The sequence below is a fragment of the Macaca fascicularis genome, chromosome 5 (assembly GCF_037993035.2).
Source record: "Macaca fascicularis isolate 582-1 chromosome 5, T2T-MFA8v1.1".
NCBI lineage: Eukaryota > Metazoa > Chordata > Mammalia > Primates > Cercopithecidae > Macaca > Macaca fascicularis.
The window spans coordinates 63,463,288-63,484,552 of NC_088379.1; the positions used below are offsets into that span (position 1 = coordinate 63,463,288).

Here is a 21,265-nt window from a genome sequence, read left to right on the forward strand (position 1 = left end):
TATAGGATTAGATGGTTCAGGTGGGATTTTGATGGGGGTACAAGGTAGTGATTTTGTAGTTTCCAACATTTAGGGAAAAGTAAATGGTTGATGGCCCATATAATATTCTCTCTTTATCTAAAGACTTTCTCTGCCCTCAGCGGGCTATCTCTGTAGGTTCCAAAAAGTGATTTTTGAACCTCAGACCTGCACCTGGCTTGTGGGATAGAGGCATTTTGTCTTGTTAATAGGTCTTGTGGTGGTGAATAATTAGATTGAAAGATTAGTCATAGTGCTTTAAATCTGAATAATGTAATTTCATGTTGGGATTGGTGCTAAAAGTAAAGATGGTAGTTCTGCACTCATAAATCACATCTTAAAATGACAGAACACTTTACAACATATACTATTGCTCCAACATATCTTCAATAACTCTGTTTAGTAGATTCTTTATATATAAAAGAAATCGAGAAATTTTATTTTGGGTGGGAGCTGAAGTTGGTTGTTTAGTAGTAGTAGTAGTTTGAGTAGTGACTGAAATAGTGGTTTGGTGTGTGGGTGCAGCTGGAGTTTCAGAAGTGTCAGGTGCAAGAGTAGCTGGGGAAGAATTAGGTGTGGTGATTGGGGCAGCTGTGGTCTCCACTGGAGCTGAGGAAGGTGGTGGAGCTGGTGTAGTTGCAGGTGTGGGTAGGGCAGCTGTGGTCTCCAGTGGAGCTGAGGAAGGTGGTGGAGCTGGTATAGTTGCAGAAGGTGTGGGTGGGGCAGCTGTGGTCTCCGGTGGAGCTGAGGAAGGTGGTGGAGCTGGTGTAGTTGCAGAAGGTGTGGGTGGGGCAGCTGTGGTCTCCACTGGAGCTGAGGAAGGTGGTGGAGCTGGTGTAGTTGCAGAAGGTGTGGTGATTGGGGCAGCTGTGGTCTCCGGTGGAGCTGAGGAAGGTGGTAGAACTGCTGTAGTTGCAGAAGGTATGGGTGGGGCAGCTGTGGTCTCCGGTGGAGCTGAGGAAGGTGGTGGAGCTGCTGTAGTTGCAGAAGGTGTGGGTGGGGCAGCTGTGGTCTCCGGTGGAGCTGAGGAAGGTGGTGGAGCTGGTGTAGTTGCAGAAGGTGTAGGTGGGGCAGTTGTGGTCTCCAGTGGAGCTGAGGAAGGTGGTGGAGCTGGTGTAGTTGCAGAAGGTGTAGGTGGGGCAGTTGTGGTCTCCGGCGGAGCTGAGGAAGGTGGTAGAGCTGCTGTAGTTGCAGAAGGTGTGGGTGGGGGAGCTGTGGTGTCTTGTGGAGCTGGGGAATTCGATGGTGTTAATGTAGCTACAGAAGAGCTTGTGTTAACATTTTCTCTTGAAGATGTGGTGGTGGCTTTCTGAGGAAGAGAAGTCACATTTGGAAGGGTAGTAATTTTGCTGGAAGCAGATGGGGAAGTCACAGATGGAATTTGGGTTGTAGTCACTAAGGTAGGGTTGACCACACTGCTAGTATCTGGATGTTTAGATGGCTGGGGAGGATTTGGGAATTTGTGGGGGTTATGAACTGAAGGTGGAGGCCTAGGCCTACAGCGTTTGTATGGACATTTATGGGGCTTTATAATGAACGGCTTCTGGTGAGTTGGTAGTCCAGGATGATGTGGTAATTCAAAGTGAGGTTTGGGTAAATGGTGATGATGCCTTCTGTGACGTAGTTCGTGAGCCCTTTCTCGACCTTCACTGAACTGCAGAAGAGAAAGAAAATGTAAGAAATGAAAAGAGTATCCATTTATTTATCAATCAGGTGATCACGGCTGACCATGAGATGAGCAGTATTTGTGGAGTGCTGGGATTAGAAACCAGAGTACATTATTGACTCAAGTGATTATCTTCCTAATTTCACCTGATTTTCACTAAGTTTCAAGAAAGAATTGCTACTATTTTTGTCAAATGTCCACTCTCTAGATAGCTGGGATGAATATATTCCTGTGGGCTCTAGCCTGAATGCTTAGCTGGATATGAACTTTTGTGCTTCCAGTTTCTCTCTTCTTTCTCTGGTGGAAAATGGTCAAGTTACTGCCTGAGGTCCCAGCACAAAGGCTTCCTGCTTACTCAGCATGTTCACAAAACTTTAGTCAAAGGCATTCAACTGAGATCCAAGAGCCCTTTCTGGATTACACCCCTTATATCTACCATCATCAAAACACGAAACAGTCAAACAACAACAAAGCCCCAACAAACAAAATATCCCACCCCAGCTTCATGTTCTCCATATTTCAGGAAACAGTTTTTAGCCTTTATAAATTGGAGAAACAACTTTGGTCATTACCTTTTAACTTTATTGTTTAAAATATTAGAATTACAGAATTCATGATTCAGGGGGTTCATGAATCATCTGATTTTTAGAGAAAATTTGCATGTTTATGCATTTTGTCTGGATACAGCACCAATGATTTTCATGATTTCTGAAAGGTGTTTACATCTGAAAAGAACACTGATCTAGTCCAACTGTACATCTGATACTTGATCTTTTATCAATATACCTGCTGAAAGGCTTTCCAGTCTATGCATCTAAACTTTTCTGATTAAGAACTCACTACAGTAATTCCTAAGGCAGCCTGATAGAGAGTTCTTGATAGTGAATGTAGGTTTGTTTTTTGGGATTTTTATTGTTAACTGAGTAGAATTTTCTTCATGAAGATTTCCATTCTTTGGTCCTAATTTTATGTTTTGGCAGGTTTACCGAAAATCCAGGAGTCCTTCAAAATTTGGAAAATAACTTCCGTGCCATGTGGGTCATCATTTTGCAAGATGAATATCTTTATTTCCTTTAGGCATTGCTGACATTATTTGAGTTAGAGTACCATCACTGTTTCAGTTTATTATCTGTAAACATACTTCATGCCTTTTATATCCCTCTTCCCTGTATTCAATCTCATACTACATTCTTTAGTGATCCGTTATATTAAATTGGAGAAAAGAAATATTAATAGGTTGAATGAGACCATCCCAAACCAGGATAGGTTATATTTTCTTCCTAATGATTTTCACAGAAGCCCGTTTTAGATCACCAAATGGGTACATCATTCCAGTCCCAAGTTATAAAGCTTTCTTTGGACACAAAGTTTAGTGCAGATGACGTGATAACTTCTGAGAGACTAGCCGAGTTGTGTAAGATAAGATAACTTCCTCAGACTAATGTATCCAGCCTCAAAAGTAGCTTCTAGGTATTGGGTTTTCAGAGATGAATGAAACAGGGACCCTTGTGACCTCGTGAGGCTCATGTGATTAAGGGAAGGAACCACATAACTATTTTAAAGCAAAAAGGTCATAGAATTAGATTTTGGATCTGGAATTTAAGCTAAATCATTTCATAAATGAATAAACTGAGATCCAGGCATATTAAGTAACTTGCCCAAAGTCACTCGGTTATTCAATAGCAGATACAGGACAGATTCAAACCTCCACTGCTGGTCTGTTGCAGTGTGTTTCAAACATGTTCCTCTAAGATCTGGACATTCTCCGCAACATCCATCAATACAAGAAAGGATTATTTGTTTAGAAAATTAAATTATCCAGGAAATTTTAATTCATAACTGGGAATAGCCATTAGTTACCATAATGGCTTCTGATACTCATAACTTTGATATTTTTCCATAGGTCTCTCTTAAAAGGGCTTAGGTTTTCAGAATCGGTAACACTGACTCCAGGAATCTCTGAGGAGATCCTTTCCATTACAGGGGTACTTGTTTTCTCATATAAAATAAACAGGTCGTATTGTTCAAACAGATCTTTCCCTGGAGATTGAATATGCAATCCACATGATTAGGGACCTGCTCTGATTGAAGCAGGATTGAGGGCCTCACATTCCACGATCTCAGTCTTTCCCTTTCCAGATGGTCTCTGAAGATGTTGCAAAGAATGTCCAGATCTTATAGGAACATGTATGAAACACGCTGCAACAGACCAGCAGTGGAGGTTTGGCTCTGTCCTGTGTCTGCCACTGAATAGCTGAGTGACTTTGGGCAGGTCACTCAGGTCACTGTCTGTTCACATTCGCTATTTATTTTTATTAAAAATGTCTTTATATAACACTTACTTTATGTTAGGCCCTATTCTGAGTGGTTTACAAATACAAATTTATTTAATTTCTTAGCAATATTAATAAGGTGGGTATGGTGATTATCTTCATTATATGGATGGGAAAACTGAGTGCTTATTCATTTATAAAATGATTTGGATTAAATTAAATTCCAGATCCAAAGTCTAATTCTATTTGCTTTGAAATAGTTATGTGGTTCATTCCCTTAATCACCTGAGCCTCACGAAGGCCCCTCTTTCATTCACCTCTGTAAGTCCAGTACCTAAAACTATGCCTGGTCTATGGCAGGTACTCATTAGCTATTAATTGAATGAGTAAATGCATAAAAATGAAAACAATAGCTAATTTCTTATTGAATAAAATATTAACATTTAAAAGTGTTTATTCATATGTAAAATAGTTTCAGCTATTTTACTTTAGGTGACCAAAATAGTACCTACCACATTTTTATATGAAGGCAAATAATTAAAATCCTATTAATTTTAATGTTAGCATGGCCTGGAACATGTATCAAATGACCAGTTTGTTTGATTTACTTAATATGTTGATTAGTTATTATGATTGGCAGTTACAGGTGGTTATAATGGAACTCGTCAACTAGAGTTGGATTTAGAGAAGTCTGAGAGGAAGGAGTTGAAAATGTATGCCTCTAAAGTTTTGAGTTTAGATGATTGAAGTATGGAGGTCCTTATAATAAATATAGATATTCCAGGGAGAGTGTATTAAAGAGAGCAACCCTGCCTGCCTGTTCACATTCGCCATTTATTTTTATTAAAAAAGTCTTTCTATAACACTTACTTTATGTGAGGCCCTATTCTGAATGGTTTACAAATACAAATTTATTTAATTTCTTAGCAATATCATAAGGTGGGTATGGTTATTATCTTCATTATATGGATGGGAAAACTGAGTCTTAGACTAAGTAACTTTTAGGAGAATGTTTCTCCATTTGCAAACTCCACTTTTGAGAGGAGAGAAGAGGAAGAAGGCATGAGGAACAAGGAGAGAGTAGGCTGGAATCAAAGGAAGGAGAAGGAGAGACACATGACACTTGAAGCAAGAAAGGAGGGTGTAAGAAAGCAGAAGACTCCTAAAATAACTAGAGGAATGCCAAATTTTCTGAGGAAGGAAGAGGAGGAGAAAATTAGTTAGAAAGGAAGAGAGCTAGACGACAGCAAGGTCAAGATTACATTTTTAATTTTTTTTATTTTGAGATGGAGTCTTGCTCCATCACCCAGTTGGAGTGCAGTGGCGTGATCTCAGCTCACTGCAACCTCAGTCTCCTGAGTTCAAGGAATTCTCCTGCCTCAGCCTCCCTAGAAGTTGTAATTACAGGTGTGCACTCCACGCCTGGCTAATTTTTGTATTTTCAGTAGAGATGGGGTTTCGCCATGTTGGCCAGGCTGGTCTTGAACTCCTGACCTCAGGTGATCTTCCTGCCTCGGCCTCTGAAACTGCTGGATTACACGTGTGAGCCACAGCACCTGGCCCAAGATTACGTTTAATTGAAATTAGAAAGCACATTACATTTCTTCATTTGCTACCAGCTTATTTTTATGACCATTTGAAAACCTGTGATCCTTTTTTAAAGAGAATGAAAGCATTATGTTAAATAATGCTATAGTTGACAGAGCTCTTCATCTGACTCCAGAATACATCCCTTCAAATATTCCTTTGGGATATCTGGAAGAGAGAAACCAGACTATCCACTCCCTGAAATCACTCCACAAAAGCAGGTTGTTGCTAGAGCTCCAGGGCTGAACTTTTCTGGCTCTGGGTTGATGCTACTCTCTGGTACATTCCTGTATTTTCTTTTCTTTTTTTTTTTGAAATAGTCTTGCTCTGTTGCGCAGGCTGAAGTGCAGTGGCACAATCTTGGCTCACTGCAACCTCCGCCTCCCAAGTTCAAGGGATTCTCCTGTCTCAGCCTCCTGAGTAGCTGGGATTACAGGTGTGTGCCACCACGCCCAGCTAATTTTTGTAGTTTTAGTAGAGACAAGGTTTCATCATGTTGGCCAGGCTGGTCTTGAGCTCCTGACCTCACATTCCTGTATTTTCTAAGGATCAGGTCAAGGTATTTCTGTGCTACCTTCTCATATTCAAGTTCTTTGGAAACTGTTTCTCTCACCAGGCACTTTTTTGAGATTTGGGTAGTTTGAAGAGTTTTCTTTATTCTAAGCACTTGGAAGAAAGGATTCTTTAGGTGTCTGGATTTGTGGGAGTTATGATGAAAGACCACCTCAAAAGAACAACCCAAATTCATCATTTCACAATAATATAATTATTTGTGTTGAATGGAAAGTTATTTCTTTCAATATAGAGTTGTTGGTAGCCAGGGATTCCTTATTAAAATTTTACTTATTAAAAAGTTAACATCACCGTGCATATTCAGAACTTAAAGCCTTATCAACTAGTATGTAAATTGAGATTACAATAATCTTGTTATAATTTTTACATCTACACTATATTTTATAATTTATAAATTTTCATTTACCCTTCAGCAGCCCTGTGAAGCATATAGTGTTATTTTATACATATGGAAATTGGGGTCCTATAAATAGATTCTAAATTGCTCAAGATTCATCTGGATGGTAAACATCAGAGGTGAGTTTAAGTCCACATCTTCTGAGCCCAACTTAAGCACCCTTCTACAGTCACACAAATCAGCATCAGGGTCCAGGGAAAAAGCCTGATTGCTTTCTGAGGGATTTTATATGGTAAGTGAGAAATATGAGAATATCAAAGAGTAAGTTCCATCCACTTCATCAGTTCTTCTGCACTCTCTCTCTACTCTACTGGCATAATATTCTGAGGCTATCCATCCTCATTCAATAAAAGTACATTCTACTTCTTGATTCTTATTTGAAATTTTGTCAAAATAAAATTGAATAAATACAGGTACATAGCATTAGAGAAAAATATGGTTATTATTACAGCATGTATCACCTAGTAATCACATTATATCATTATTAATTTTAATCTTCCTTTGCCAGTACACCCTAAATTTCTTAAAGATAGAAGGTCCACTTTGTAATCTTCTCTTGGTTTTGGAAGCCATCCTTTCCTATCCCCTCTTGTGGGTCCTCCATTTTCTTTATCCATATCTAAACTACCTACATTTTCTCCCTAGGTGATCTTGTAAGGTCTCATGGCTTCAGGTATGTTTTAAATATAGACTTTACCCCTAGATTTCTTAACTCCAGACAACATATATCCACTGTTTTCTTGATATCTTGATGTAGAAGTCTAATAGCCATTTCAAATAGAACATGCCCCAAACTCGAACATTTTTTGTCCATTTCTTTCCTTCTTTTTTTTTTTTTCTTTTGAGACAGAGTCTTGCTCTGTCACCCAGGCTGGAGTGTAGTGATGCAATCTCGGCTCACTGCAAACTCCACCTCCCAGGTTCGAGCAATTCTCCTGCCTCAGCCTCCCAAGTAGCTGGGATTACAGGTGCCCACCACCATGCCCAGCTAATTTTTGTATTTTTAATAGAGACGGGGTCTTGCCATGTTGGCCAGGGTGGTCTTGAACTCCTGACTTTAGGTGATCCACCTGCCTTGGCCTCCCAAAGTGCTGGGACTACAGGCGTGAGCCACCGCCCCTGGCCTGTTCATTTCTTTCTTTTACCACATATACAATCCAGTAGAAGGTATAGTAGACTCAATCACTAAAACATATCCTAAACCCACTCTCACCTTTTAATTGCTGACATTTGGTGCAAGTCACCATCATCTTTTATCTGGACCACTGCCATAGCTTCCTGACTAGTCTCCTTATCTCAGTTTTTATTACCTGCTACCTGTCTTCTCCTGAGAATCCTGTCATGTAACTCCCCTGGGAGTGCTTTGATCATGCTCAGACTTCCTGACAGATTCGAATCCATATTCCACACCAAGACCTAAAGGCCTTACCAATCTGGGTTTTCATCTCTGTCAGTTCTCATCACACTCACTATAAAGTTTGTGCTTTGTAAATATTGGATAAATGAAACAAATTATTTCCTTATGCTCTGTCTGTCTACCTACCTACCTGCCTACCTATCTAGTCCATCTACCTATCTATCTAGTCTATCTACCTATCTGTATATATTTTTAAGACAGGGTCTCATTTTGTCGCCCAGGCTGTGACATAGTGGTGTGATTACGGCTTGCTGCAGCCTTGACCTCCCAGGCTTAAGATCCCGCCTCAGCCTCTGAGTAGCTGGGATTACAAGTACACGCCACCACACCTGGCTAATTAATTTTTTTTCTTTTTTTGTTATTGTGGAAACACTGTCTCATTATGTTACCCAGCCTAGTCTTCTGAGCTCAAGTGATCCTCTCTCCTAGGCTTCCCATAGTGCTGAGATTAGAGGTGTGAGCCACTGCACCGGCCAATTATCCATATTTCTATGTTTCCCAGAAATAAAAGATGTCAAGCTTCTTGGAAATAGGGATTGCCTGTTATGCTTTAAAAGTCTCAGGTAGGTACACTAAATGTTTGTTATTGATAGTTAAGGAAAAATCTTGTGTGGGTGAATACTTACTGAGAAGCAAGCACTCAGTGCACAGATGCACACAAACAGCGGCAGAGTTTTCATTCTTTCTGATGTCTCCTGGGAAAAGCAGAAACGTGGCTTACTATTAGTTGTGATATTATGGGAGAGGAATGCATTTTGGTAAATGACTTATTTTTATTGGAAAGCACAGGCTAAAAGAGACCAGTGGTTTCTGAGAATTATGTATACATTTTCATTCCATAGGGGTGACACAAAATTACTTCAGGCCTAACATACATTCTTTTAGAGAGGAAGCAATGGAGGAGACTCAAGAATTATTCTAACTAGTTTGCAACATGAGCATTTTCTATTGATATTAAAGATTGGCTAGGAAAGGCAGGATCTTAGGAAGTTTAGCAATAAGAGAAGGAAATAATTTTATTCTTATTTCTTTTCTAATTCAAGAAGCTTCCCTCTCTGGGGAACCATCATATAAATGACCTGATACTGCACAGTTTTATAAAGATTCCTGATGTTAGAATGAAGACGCTCTTTGTCTATGTGCTATGAGGCTGTCACTTGGAACAAAGAACCAGGTCAAATGGACTCTTCCTCCAATTTCATTCTACTGAAGATTTTGCCATTTGATAATCCTTTTTCTTGCCATTTGAAAACCTTTTTTGTTTTTTTGAGACAGGGTCTCACTCTGTTGTCCAGGCTGGAGTGAAGTGACATGCTCATGGCTCACTGCAGCCTGCACCCCCCAGGCTCAAGTGATCCTCTCACTTTGGCCACCCTAGTAGCTGGAACTACAGTCATGTACCACCACTCCTGGCTATTGTCATTATTATTATTTTTATTTTTCATAGAGACAGGGTTTCACTGTGTTGCCCAGGCTGGTCTTGAACTCCTGGGCTCAAACAATCCATCCTCATTGGCCTCCCAAAATTCTGCGATTACAAGTGTGAGCCACCGTGTCTGGCCGATACCCTTTTTCTAAGTCCTGAAATGATAGGAATTATGCTTTATTCATTGTTATGTCATCATGCCTAGTACATAGTGCAGACTTAATACATATTTTTTTTGAATAACTACTTGCAAAAGAGAATTGTATTTTGGCTATAGGTTGTAGAAGGGAAGAATGAGAGAAGAGAAGAATGAGAGAGGAGAAGAATGTGGTCTTTTATTTTTCTCATTTTGGTTACATATGTAATGTGTACATGTCAGCTTATCAGCTTTAGAAAACACAATAAAGGTTAAATCATATAGACAGATTACATATTAGGGCAGGTAATTAGTGTGCATGTCAATGTGGCGGGCTGCAAGATTAGACACATTTTACAATACAATCCTGTGGTTTATAAAATGGGTGTTAGAGTCAGTCAGAGACTTGATTTAGGCTCTGCCCACTTATTGTGTAACTCTGCCACTCACCGCATGACTTTGAGTGAGTTTCAATCTTACATCATAAGAATTTCCTGAGGATTGACTGAAATTTTATATATATATATATATACACACACACACACACACACACACACACACATAAAAAAAATAAATCGTACTAAGAATAATGTCTTATCCTTAATAAAGTCTCAGCGGTATTATTATAGTACTAGCATAGTAAGAAGAAAACAATCTGATCCAGCTGAAAAAATGAATGGTTACTTATTACTCTTCAGGTTCCTAATATATTGTCTGATTTTTTTTTTTAATTTTCAAGACCAAAAAACATTCCTACCAGTCATTTTGTGTTCTAATAACTTACGAATTGAGTGTTATCACACAGTTTGGCAGTTCACGAGAGGAGAATAACTGTATTAGAACAACTATTGCTGTTACTTAATATATGTATATTACTTGAAAACTGTTTAGTTTATATTATAATCTATCTAAAGTATCCACATACCTGGTGCAGTGTGAATATTTCTTCTTAGGGTGTTCGATTCAGTTGCTTGCTTTTAGCCAATCCTTTGAGGATGGTAACTAGAAGCAAAAGAAGAGAAAGCACAAGAGAATTTTCAGGTTTTATAACTCTCCAGTTGAGCTTTTTGGAAATAGGAAATCTATTAGATTTAAGATAAGGTCACTTGTGTCAAGGAATTTGCTTTTAAAGAAAAGAATAGTTGTGGTTTGCTGAGGTTGACAGTAGTTCTTTGTGCATCCATTTCTTCCTGATGAGCACAGTGACGATCAGAGGTTCTCAATGAGTAACTCACGTGCTTGATGAGTAGTGGAACAGTGATTGATGCCACTTATGGAGAAACGAACAACCATGGCCCGGGTCCTCCCAACAGGAACAGATCATCTACTCTTTCCTGTTGGGCTCTCAAAGTAAGCAGAGTAATTGCCTTCTGACAGTTAATGTGATGGGACACCATATTTCCTTGTCAATAAGACAAGTTAATAAAGGACAGAGGATTTAAAAAAAAATAATGTGGTGCCAAGTACTGGTGCAAGACAGTATTTAAAGCCAAAAAAAAAAAACACTGAATTTTTTAATACAAGCAATTAAAAACAATTTTTGACATTTTGCCTTGAAAAATATTCAAACGTAGAAAAGTGAGGAAGGTAGTAAAACTATATACTCGTTCCCTGGTTTTCATAATTCTTAACATTTTGCTATATATCTTAGTTGTTTTGCTGAAGTATTTTAAGGTAAACTACAGAAATTGTAACAGCTACTATTTCAGCATTTCTCTCTAAAAAGCCTTTCTTTTATAACACAACACCATCAACCTATAACAATATTAATAATTCAAACACATAATCTAAAATTGAATTTATACTCAAATGTTCCCAGTTTTGGCAAAAATATTTTTAGTCATTTTGTTCCTACCAGGACTCAACTAAGGGCCGTGTGTTGCAGTCACTTCTTATGTCTCTAGTTTCTTTTATCCCAGAAAATGTTCTCCCTTTTCCCCCATGGTAGTGATATTTTGATATCCATACTAGTCATTTTATAAATATTTATTTTTAAAAAGAAACTTAAGAACTTAAGAAGGAACTTAAGAATCATTTTAATGGAGATTTTCAAAATTAGATATTTCTACTATGTAAAATCATTAATCCGGAATACAGTTTTGAAGGTGTGATTCCTCTTCTAGCTAGTCAGTTTGTTCTTTTGCACATATAGTCTCTGAGGGCTTACATTCTTTAGGTTTGATTCCTTGCTTCTCCATTTAGTATCCATGTAATTTTTGACAAGTTAGCTAACTTCTTTGAGTCTCAGTTTTTCTATCTGCTAATTAGGTGTGACATCTACCTTACAAAGTTGTCAGACTGAAATTAGATAAGTTAAAGATTCTGACATGGAACTTTTGAATGGAAAGCCCTCAGCTATTATACTGCCATTAGTGGAAAGTTAGGGACAGTTTTTGAGATAGCAATGAGTTAGTAAATATGGGCTATAATATTAATTTCTTTTCGTCTTTCTTTGCTAGCAACTGGTGATATGCATTTACAATATACTTGTTACAGTTAAAATTGACTGTAGAGTAGAATTTTTATTGATCTGAAACAAGATTTTCTGAGTATATGGCTTCAGTAGAAAAATTTCATATCACCTTGTTATTGCCCAATTTGTGGTAAGTTGTATTGACCTCAAAAATTGATAGAATTTCAAAAAATGAATTTAATTTCTTTAAATATTAGAAAAATATAAGAATATCTGGACATATTATGACTGAATTCAGTGCACTTCTGGTTCTATTTTTCAATAAATGAGTAACATTTATGCATTTATTATTTTAATTGTTTAAAAAATTATACTATAAGTTCTGGGATACCTGTGCAGAATGTGCAGGTTTGTTACATACGTATACATGTGCCATGGTGGTTTGCTGCACCCATCAACCTGTCACCTACATTAGGTATTTCTCCTAATGCTATCCCTCTCCTAGCTTCTCAACCCCCAACAGGCTCGTGTGTGATGTTTCCCTCCCTGTGTCCATGTGTTCTGAGTGTTTAACTCCCACTTGTGAGTGACAACATGCAGTGTTAGGTTTTCCATTCCTGTGTTAGTTTGCTGAGAATGATGGTTTCCAGCTTCATCCATGACCTTGCAAAGGACATGAACTCATCCTTTTTTTTATGCTTTCATAGTATTCCATGGTGTATATGTGCCACATTTTCTTTATCCAGTCTATCATTGATGGGGATTTGGGTTGGTTCCAAGTCTTTGCTATTGTGAATAGTACTGCAAGAAATATACATGTGCATTTTTCTTTATAGTAGAATGATTTATAATCCTTTGTGTATATACCAAGTAATGGGATTGCTGGGTCGTATGATATTTCTGGTTCTAGATCCTTGAGGAATCGCTACACTGTCTTCCACAATGGTTGAACTAATTTACTCTCTCAGCAACAGTGTAAAAGTGTTTATATTTCTCCACATCCTCTCCAGCATCTGTTGTTTCCTGACTGTTTAATGATTGCCATTCTAACTGGTGTGAGATGGTATCTCATTGTGGTTTTGATTTCCATTTCTCTAATGACCAGTGATGATGAGCTTTTTTTCATACGCTTGTTGGCCGCATGCAAGTCTTCTTTTGAGAAGTGTCTGTTCATATCCGTTGCCCACTTTTTGATGGGGTTGTTTGCTTTTTTCTTGTAAATATGTTTAAGTTCCTTGTAGATTCTGGGTATTAGCCCTTTGTCAGATGGATAGATTGCAAAATTTTCTCCCATTCTGTAGGTTGCCTGTTCACTCTGATGGTAGTTTCTTTTGCTGTGCAGAAGCTCTTTAGTTTAATTAGATCCCATTTGTCAACTTTGACTTTTGTTGCCATTGCCTTTGGTATTTTAGTCATGAAATCTTTGCCCATGCCCATTTCCTGAATGGTGTTGCCTAAGTTTTCTTCTAGGGTTTTTATGGTTTTAGGTCTTACATTTAAGTCTTTAATCCATCTTGAGTTAATTTTTGTATAAGGTAATAAGGAAGGGGTCCAGTTTCAGTTTTCTGCATATGGCTAGCCAGTTTTCCCAGGACCATTGATTAAATAGGGAATCCTTTCTTCATTTCTTGTTTTTTCACGTTTGTCAAAGATCAGATGGTTGTAGATGTGTGGTGTTATTTCTGAGGCCTCTGTTCTGTCCCATTGGTCTATATCTCTGTTTTGGTACCAGTACCATGCTGTTTTGGTTACTGTAGCCTTGTAGTATAGTTTGAAGTCAGGTAGCATGATGCTCCAGTTTTGTTCTTTTTGCTTAGGATTTTCTTGGCTATGCAGGCTTTTTTTGGGCTCCATATGACATGTGAGTAGTTTTTTCTAATTCTGTGAAAAAAGTCAGTGGTAGCTTGGTGGGGATAGCATTGAATCTATCAATTACTTTTGGCAGTATGGCCATTTTCATGATATTGATTCTTCCTATCCATTAGTATGGAGTGTTTTTCCATTTGTTTGTGTCCTCTCTTATTTCCTTGAGTAGTGGTTTGTAGTTCTCCTTGAAGAGGTCCTTCACATCCCTTTTACGTTGTATTCTTAGGTATTTTATTCTCTTTGTAGCTATTGTGAATGGGAGTTCACTCATGATTTGTCTATTATTAGTGGATAGGAATGCTTGTGATTTTTGCACATTGATTTTGTATCCTGAGAATTTGCTGAAGTTGCTTATCAGCTTAAGGAGATTTCAGGTTGAGATGATGGGGCTTTCTAAATATACAGTCATGTCATCTGCAAACAGAGACAGTTTGACTTCCTCTCTTCCTGTTTGAATACCTTTATTTCTTTCTCTTTCCTGATTGCCCTGGCCAGACCTTCCAATACTCTGTTGAATAGGAGTGGTGAGAGAGGGCATCCTTGTCTTGTGCCGGTTTTCACAGAGAATGCTTCCAGCTTTTGCTCATTCAGTATGATATTGGCCGTGGGTTTGTCATTAGTAGCTCTTATTATTTGGAGATACATTCCATCAATATCTAGTTTATTGAGAGTTTTTAGCATGAAGCAGTATTGAATTTTATGGAAGGCCTTTTCTGCATCTATCGAGATAATCATGTGGTTTTTGTCATTGGTTCTGTTTATGTGATGGATTACGTTATTGATTTGTGCATGTTGAACCAGCCTTGCATCCCAGGGGTGAAGCTGGCTTGATCTTGATGGATAAGCTTTTTGATGTGCTGTTGGATTCAGTACATCAAATCCAATACATAAAATTGAGGATTTTTGCATCAATGTTCATCAGGGATATTGGCCTGAAATGTTCTTTTCTTCTTGTGTCTCTACGAGGTTTTGGTATCAGGATGATGCTGGCCTCATAAAATGAGTTAGGGAGGATTCCCTCTTTTTCTATTGTTTGGAATAGTTTCAGAAGGAATGCTACCAGCTCCTCTTTGTACCTCTGGTAGAATTCAGCTGTGAATCTGTCTGGTCCTGGCTTTTTTTGGTTGGTAGGCTATTAATTACTGCCTCAATTTCAGAACTTGTATTGGTCTATTCAGGGATTCTATTTCTTTCTGGGTTAGTCTTGGGAGGGTGTATCTGTCTAATAATTTATTAATTTCTTCTAGATTTTCTAGTTTATTTGTGTAGAGGTGTTTATAGTATTCTCTGATGGTAGTTTGTATTTCTGTGGGATCAGTGGTGATATCCACTTTACCATTTTTTATTGTGTCTATTTGATTCTTCTCTCTTTTCTTCATTATTAGTCTGGCTAGTGGTCTATCGATTTTGTTAATCTTTTCACAAAACTGGCTCCTGGATTCATTGATTTTTTGAAGGGTTTTTCATGTCTCTATCTCCTTCAGTTCTGCTCTGATCTTAGTTATTTCTTGTCTTCTACTAGCTTTTGAATTTGTTTGCTCTTGTTTCTCTAGTTCTTTTAATTGTGATGTTAGGTGTCGAGTTTAGATCTTTCCTGCTTTCTCTTGTGGGCATTTAATGCTATAAATTTTCCTTTACACACTGCTTTAAATGTGTCCCAGAGATTCTGGTACATTGTGTCTTTGTTCTTACTGGTTTCAAAGACCATCTTTATTTCTGCCTTAATTTCATCATTTACCCAGTAGTCATTCAGGAGCAGGTTGTTCAGTTTCCATATAGTTGTGAAGTTTTGAGTGAGTTTCTTAATTCTTAGTTGTAATTTGATTGCATTGTGGTCTGAGAGACTGTTTGTTATGATTTCTGTTCTTTTGCATTTGCTGTGGAGTGTTTTACTTCCAATTATGTGGTCAGTTTTAGAATAAGTGTGATATGGTGCTGAGAAGAATGTAAATTCTGTTGATTTGTGGTGGAGAGTTCTATAGATGTCTATTAGGTCCAGTTGGTCTAGAGCTTAATTCAAGACCGGGATATCTTTGTTAATTTTGTGTGTTGTTGATCTAATATTGACAGTGTGGTGTTAAAGTCTCCCACTATTATTGTGTGGGAGTCTAAGTCTCTTTTTAGGTCTCTAAGAACTTGCTTTATGAATCTGGATGCTCCTGTATTGGGTGCATATATATTTAGGATAGTTAACTCATCTTGTTGCATTGGTCCCCTTACCATTATGCAATGCCTTTCTTTGTCTTTTTTGATGTTTGTTCACTTAAAGACTGTTTTATCAGAGACTAGGATTGCAACCCCTGTTTTTTTTTTTTTTTTTCCACTCTCCGTTTGCTTGGTAAATATTCCTCCATCTCTTTATTTTGAGCCTATGTGTGTCTTTGCACGTGAGATGGGTCTCCTGAATACAGCACACTGATGGGTCTTGACTCTTTATCCAGTTTGCCAGTCTGTGTCTTTTAATCGCAGTGTTTAGCCCATTTATATTTAAGGTTTATATTGTTATGTGTGAATTTGATCTTGTCATTATGATGCTAGCTGGTTATTTTGCCCATTAGTTGATACAGTTTCTTCATAGTGTCGATGGTCTTTACAATTGGGTATGTTTTTGTGGTGGCTGGTACCGATTTTTCCTTTCCATATTTAGTGCTTCCTTCAGGAGCTCTTGTAAGGCAGGCCTGATGGTGACAAAATCTCTCAGCATTTGCTTGTCTGTAAAGAATTTTATTTCTTCTTCACTTATGAAGCTTAGTTTGGCTGGATATGAAATTCTTTTCTTTATGAATGTTGAATATTGACCCCCCATTATCTTCTGGCTTGCAGGGTTTCTGCAGAGAGGTCCTCTGTTAGTCTGATGTTAGTTTGGTAGGCTTCCCTTCGTGGGTAACCTGACCATTCTCTCTGGCTGCCCTTAACACTTTTTCCTTCACTTCAACCTTAGTGAAGCTGATGATTATTTGTCTCGGGGTTGCTCTTCTCAAGGAGTATCTTTGTGGTGTTTTCTGTGTTTCCTGAATTTGAATGTTGATCTGTCTTGCTAGATTGGGGACGTTCTCCTGGATAATATCTTGCAGAGTCTTTTTCAACTTGGTTCCATTCTCCCCATCACTTTCATGTACACCAGTTAAACATAGGTTTGGTCTTTTCACATAGTCCCATATTTCTTGAAGGCTTTGTTTGTTCCTTTTTATTCTTTTTTCTCTAATCATGTCTTCTTGCTTTATTTCATTGAGTTGATCTTCAATCTCTGATATCCTTTCTTTTGCTTGATCATTTCGGCTGCTGATACCTGTGTATGCTTCACAAAGTTCTTGTGCTGTGTTTTTCAGCTCCATCAGGTCATTTATGGTCTTCTCTAACTGGTTATTCTAGTTAGCAATTCTGCTAACCTTTTTTCAAGGCTCTTAGCTTCCATGCATTGGGTTAGAACATGCTCCTTTAGCTCAGAGTTTATTGCCCACCTTCTGAAGCCTACTTCTGTCAATTTGCCAAACTCATTCTCTGTCCAGTTTTGTTCCGTTGCTGGCAAGGAATTGTGATCCTTTGGAGTGGAAGAACTGTTCTGGGTTTTGGAATTTTCAGCCTTTTTTGCATTGGTTTTTCCTCATCTTTGCGGATTTATCTACCTTTAGTCTTTGATGTTGGTGCCCTTCAGATGGGGTTTTTGTGTGGACATCCTTTTTGTTGATGTCGATGTCTTTCCTTTCGGTTTGTTAGTTTTCCTTCTAACAGGTCCCTCTGCTGCAGGTCTGCTGGTGTTGGCTGGAGGTCCACTCCAGACCCAGTTTGCCTCAGTATTATCAGTGGAGGCTGCAGAACAGCAAAGATTTCTGCCTGTTGCTTCGTCTGGAAGCTTCGTCCCAGTGGGCCAACTGCCAGATGCCAGTCAGAGCTCTCCTGTATGAGGTGTCTGCTGACCCCTGCTGGAAGCTTTCTCCTAGTCAGGAGGCATGGGTGTCAGGGACTCACTTGAAGAGGCAGTCTGCCCCTTAGCAGAGCTTGAGCACTGTGCTGGGAGATCCATTGCTCTCTTCAGAGCCATCAGACAGGAACGTTTAAGTCGGCTGAAACTGTGCCCACTGCCGCCCCTTTCCCCAGGTGCTTTGTCCCAGGGAGATGGGAGCTAAATCTATAATCCCCTGATTGGGGCTTCTGCCTTTCTTTCAGAGACGCCATGCCTAGAGAGGAGGAATCTAGAGAGGCAGTCTGGCTACAGTGGCTTTGCTGAACTGTGGTGGGCTCAGTGCAGTTTGAACTTCTCAGCGGCTTTGTTTATACTGTAAAGGAAAAACCACCCACTCAAGCCTCAGTAATGGCATATGCCTTCCCCCCCACCCCACCCCCCGGTAGCTTGAGAGTACCAGGTTAACTTCAGACTGCTGTGCTGACAGCGAGAATTTCAAGCCAGTGTATCTTAGCTTGCTGGGCTCTGTAGGGGTGGGGTCCACTGAGCTAGACCATTTGGCTCCCTGGCTTCAGCCCCCTTTTCAGGGACGTGAATCGTTTTGTCTCAGTGACTTTCCAGGCACCACTGAGGTATGAAAAAGACTTCTGTAGCTAGCTTGGTGTCTGCCCAAATAGCCTCCAGTTTTGTGCTTGAAACCTGGGCCCCTGGTGGTGTAGGCACTTGAGGGAATCTTCTTTGCAGGTTGTGAAGATGGTGGGTAAATATCTGGGCCAGAATGCACCATTCCTCGCAGCACAGTCCCTCATGGCTTCCCTTGAATAGGTGAGGGAGTTCCTGAGCTCTTGCACTTCCCGGTGAGGAGACACCCCACCCTGCTTCGGCTTGCCCACCATGGTCTGCACCCACTATCTAACCAGTCCCAATGAGATGAGCCAGGTATCTCAGTTGGATATGCAGAAATCACCCACCTTCTGCATTGATCTCACTGGGAGGTATAGAGTGGAGCTGTTCCTATTTGGCCGTTTTTGGATGACTATCTCATTCCATTATTTTTAACTTTATGAATGTAAAATGCTGCCATTACTTGCATAGAACAGTCATCTCAGTTATTGAGTTTGAGAAGTCCAAGATCAAGATCTGGCCGACTTGGTGTCTGGTGAGGACACAGTCTAATTCACATAATGGTACCTTCTTGTGGTGTCCTTGCATAGTGGGAAGGCTATTTTAATGTTCTTATAGTGTTAAAGCCACTTGGAGTTTTAGAAACTGATGATGTTATATGTCAATTACACAAAAATTTAAAATTAACATGTTGAAATGACTGACATATGGACTACAAATCACCATTATGACATATTTTAAATTAACACTGAATATTGTGATATGGGATACAGCACCATAAACTCATGATATACTGTCGATTGAGTTCTGCTCCTCTGGAGCTGAAAAGCTACAGCTGTTTTTCTGTTCTTCACTATACTTTCACTTCTACACCAAAATGCATTATATTTGCAAAAAAAAGTGAAAAAATAATAGAAGCTTTTTATTTGCTATAGCCATAACTAGAGCATGGTTAATTAATTGGAAAGTAGATTTAAAAAGAATTCATAGTAGAAGACTTTTGCCTAACTGCTTTTTATCCTGACCCCCAGCCCCACTGGATTTTCCAGATTGTCTTATGCTTTCTAATTTCTCTGTAAGACATAATTAGAATATGGAAAACATCAGTTATTTTAACCAGTTAATCAAGATAGCTTCTGTTGTGTCAGTATTATTTTAGGATTTTTTTTTTTCTGCTTTGAAGTGTATCTTCTGGTATTCCTCAAGTTGTGAGTTGGCTTTCATTAGAGTTTTTAGAAGGTCTTTGCAGAGAGAGGGTCTATGGAATCTACTTCCTAATCTGGAGTTAAGAGCAAAAGAATTTGACCATAGGACCAACAGAATATTGACCTGCAAAAGTAATAGACAGCAGTGCTTCAGTTTTATTCATTCATTCATTCATTCATTCATTCATTCATTCATTCATTTTTGGAGACAAAGTCTTGCTCTGTTGCCCGGGCTGGAGTGCAGTGGTGCGATCATAGCTCAGTGCAGTCTCAAACTCTTGGTCTGAAGCCATCCTCCTGCCTCAGTTCCTGCTGGGACTACAGGTGTGTGTCACCATGCCTAGCTAATTTATTTATTTTTTTAGAGATAGGGTCTTGCTATATTGCCCAGGCTGGTCTTGAACTACTAGCCTCAAGCAATTCTCCTGCCTCAGCCTCCCAACTGTCTGGGATTACAGGCATGAGCCATTGCACCAGCCAGAGTGCTTCAGCTTTAACTAGTCTTGGCAGGGACTATATAATCTGATTTATGTCTATATATGCAAAAAAGATAATTATATGCATCTTCTTTCCTTCTTCATTTGCTACTATGAACTGTTTTATCTACATGATCAGTTCTAATATCTTAAATGTACCTAAGTCCTTTTCCCTTTTAAAGTACTTTCATACACTTCATAATTATAAATGATCTGGAACAATTACTAGAAGAAAATATAGTGTTTTGTCAATTTGTGGGAGGACTCATTTTGTTTAACATAACAGAATCATTGAACTAATAATGGATAAGGTGACACTGGAATTTTCTTAATAATGCTTTTAAAAAGTATGTTGATTAGGGGAAATTAGATAAATGGTTTGTGCTTTACAGTAAAATAATTCATTTATTATTTTTGAGTTTTGCTACTTAAGTTAGCTTGTTAATCTTTCTCTCTCTCTTTTTTTCTTTTTGTGACAGGGTTTCATTGTGTCATCCAGGCTAGAGTGCACTGGCACAATCATGGTTCACTGCAGTGTTGATCTTTGGGCTCAAGTGGTCCTCCCACCTCAGCTTCCTGAGTAGCTGGGACTACAGGTGTTTGCCACCATGACTGGCTAATTTTTAAAAATTTTTTGTACAGACAGGGTTCCCTTATGTTGCCCAGGCTGGTCTTGAGCTCCTGGGTCCAAGTGATCATCCTGCCGTGGCCTCTCAAAGTGCTGGTGTTACAGGCATGGGCCATCATGGTTGGCCCAGCTTGTCAACCTTTCTTTTTCATGCCTATATCTTTTGTATTAGCTGTGTCCCTCTTGTTTTGGTTTTCTAAAACTGGCCCTTTTTAGCTAGGACATTTTTTCTTTCTCCTTTTGTTTTTTTTTTTTTTTGATTTTAAGATTTCACCTTTATTATATCCTTTTGGCTTGTGTTGAACAAAACCTAATCTAATCTATAAATCTTAAAAGATAAGCAGAGAGCTCTGTGTCTTTCCCTTGAGTAAGGCTCTTCCTCATTGAGAGAAGTGATAGTTATTTTTGTAATTACCATGTCTGCCTCTGAAGTTTTAGGTCTACTTTAAAGATAGCATTTTGTATTGGAATAGGAGACAAAGACACAGAATAAGAAGGCGTTAGACTTAAAGGGCAGGGAAATAAATATGTTCTGCAAGAGATAGAAGGATCAGTGGATACTCATACCAAGAATAGGGAGGCAGAGTATATCCAAAAGATATTATTCCTTGATTCTACTGGAAAATCAATAAAACACACAGGCTTTTGTAACAGTG

General features: G+C 38.8%; 1 protein-coding gene across 1 annotated transcript; it reads right to left on the reverse strand.

Annotated features, from left to right (window-relative positions):
• Positions 1-375: 375 nt before the first annotated feature.
• Positions 376-8,626, reverse strand: MUC7 (mucin 7, secreted). Its single transcript, XM_065545121.1, has 3 exons — positions 8,558-8,626; positions 904-1,672; positions 376-768 (listed from the first exon to the last, which is right to left on the reverse strand). Exons 1-3 carry the CDS (start codon positions 8,609-8,611, stop codon positions 386-388), a joined length of 1,206 nt encoding a protein of 401 aa, XP_065401193.1. The 5' UTR covers positions 8,612-8,626; the 3' UTR covers positions 376-385.
• Positions 8,627-21,265: the final 12,639 nt, after the last annotated feature.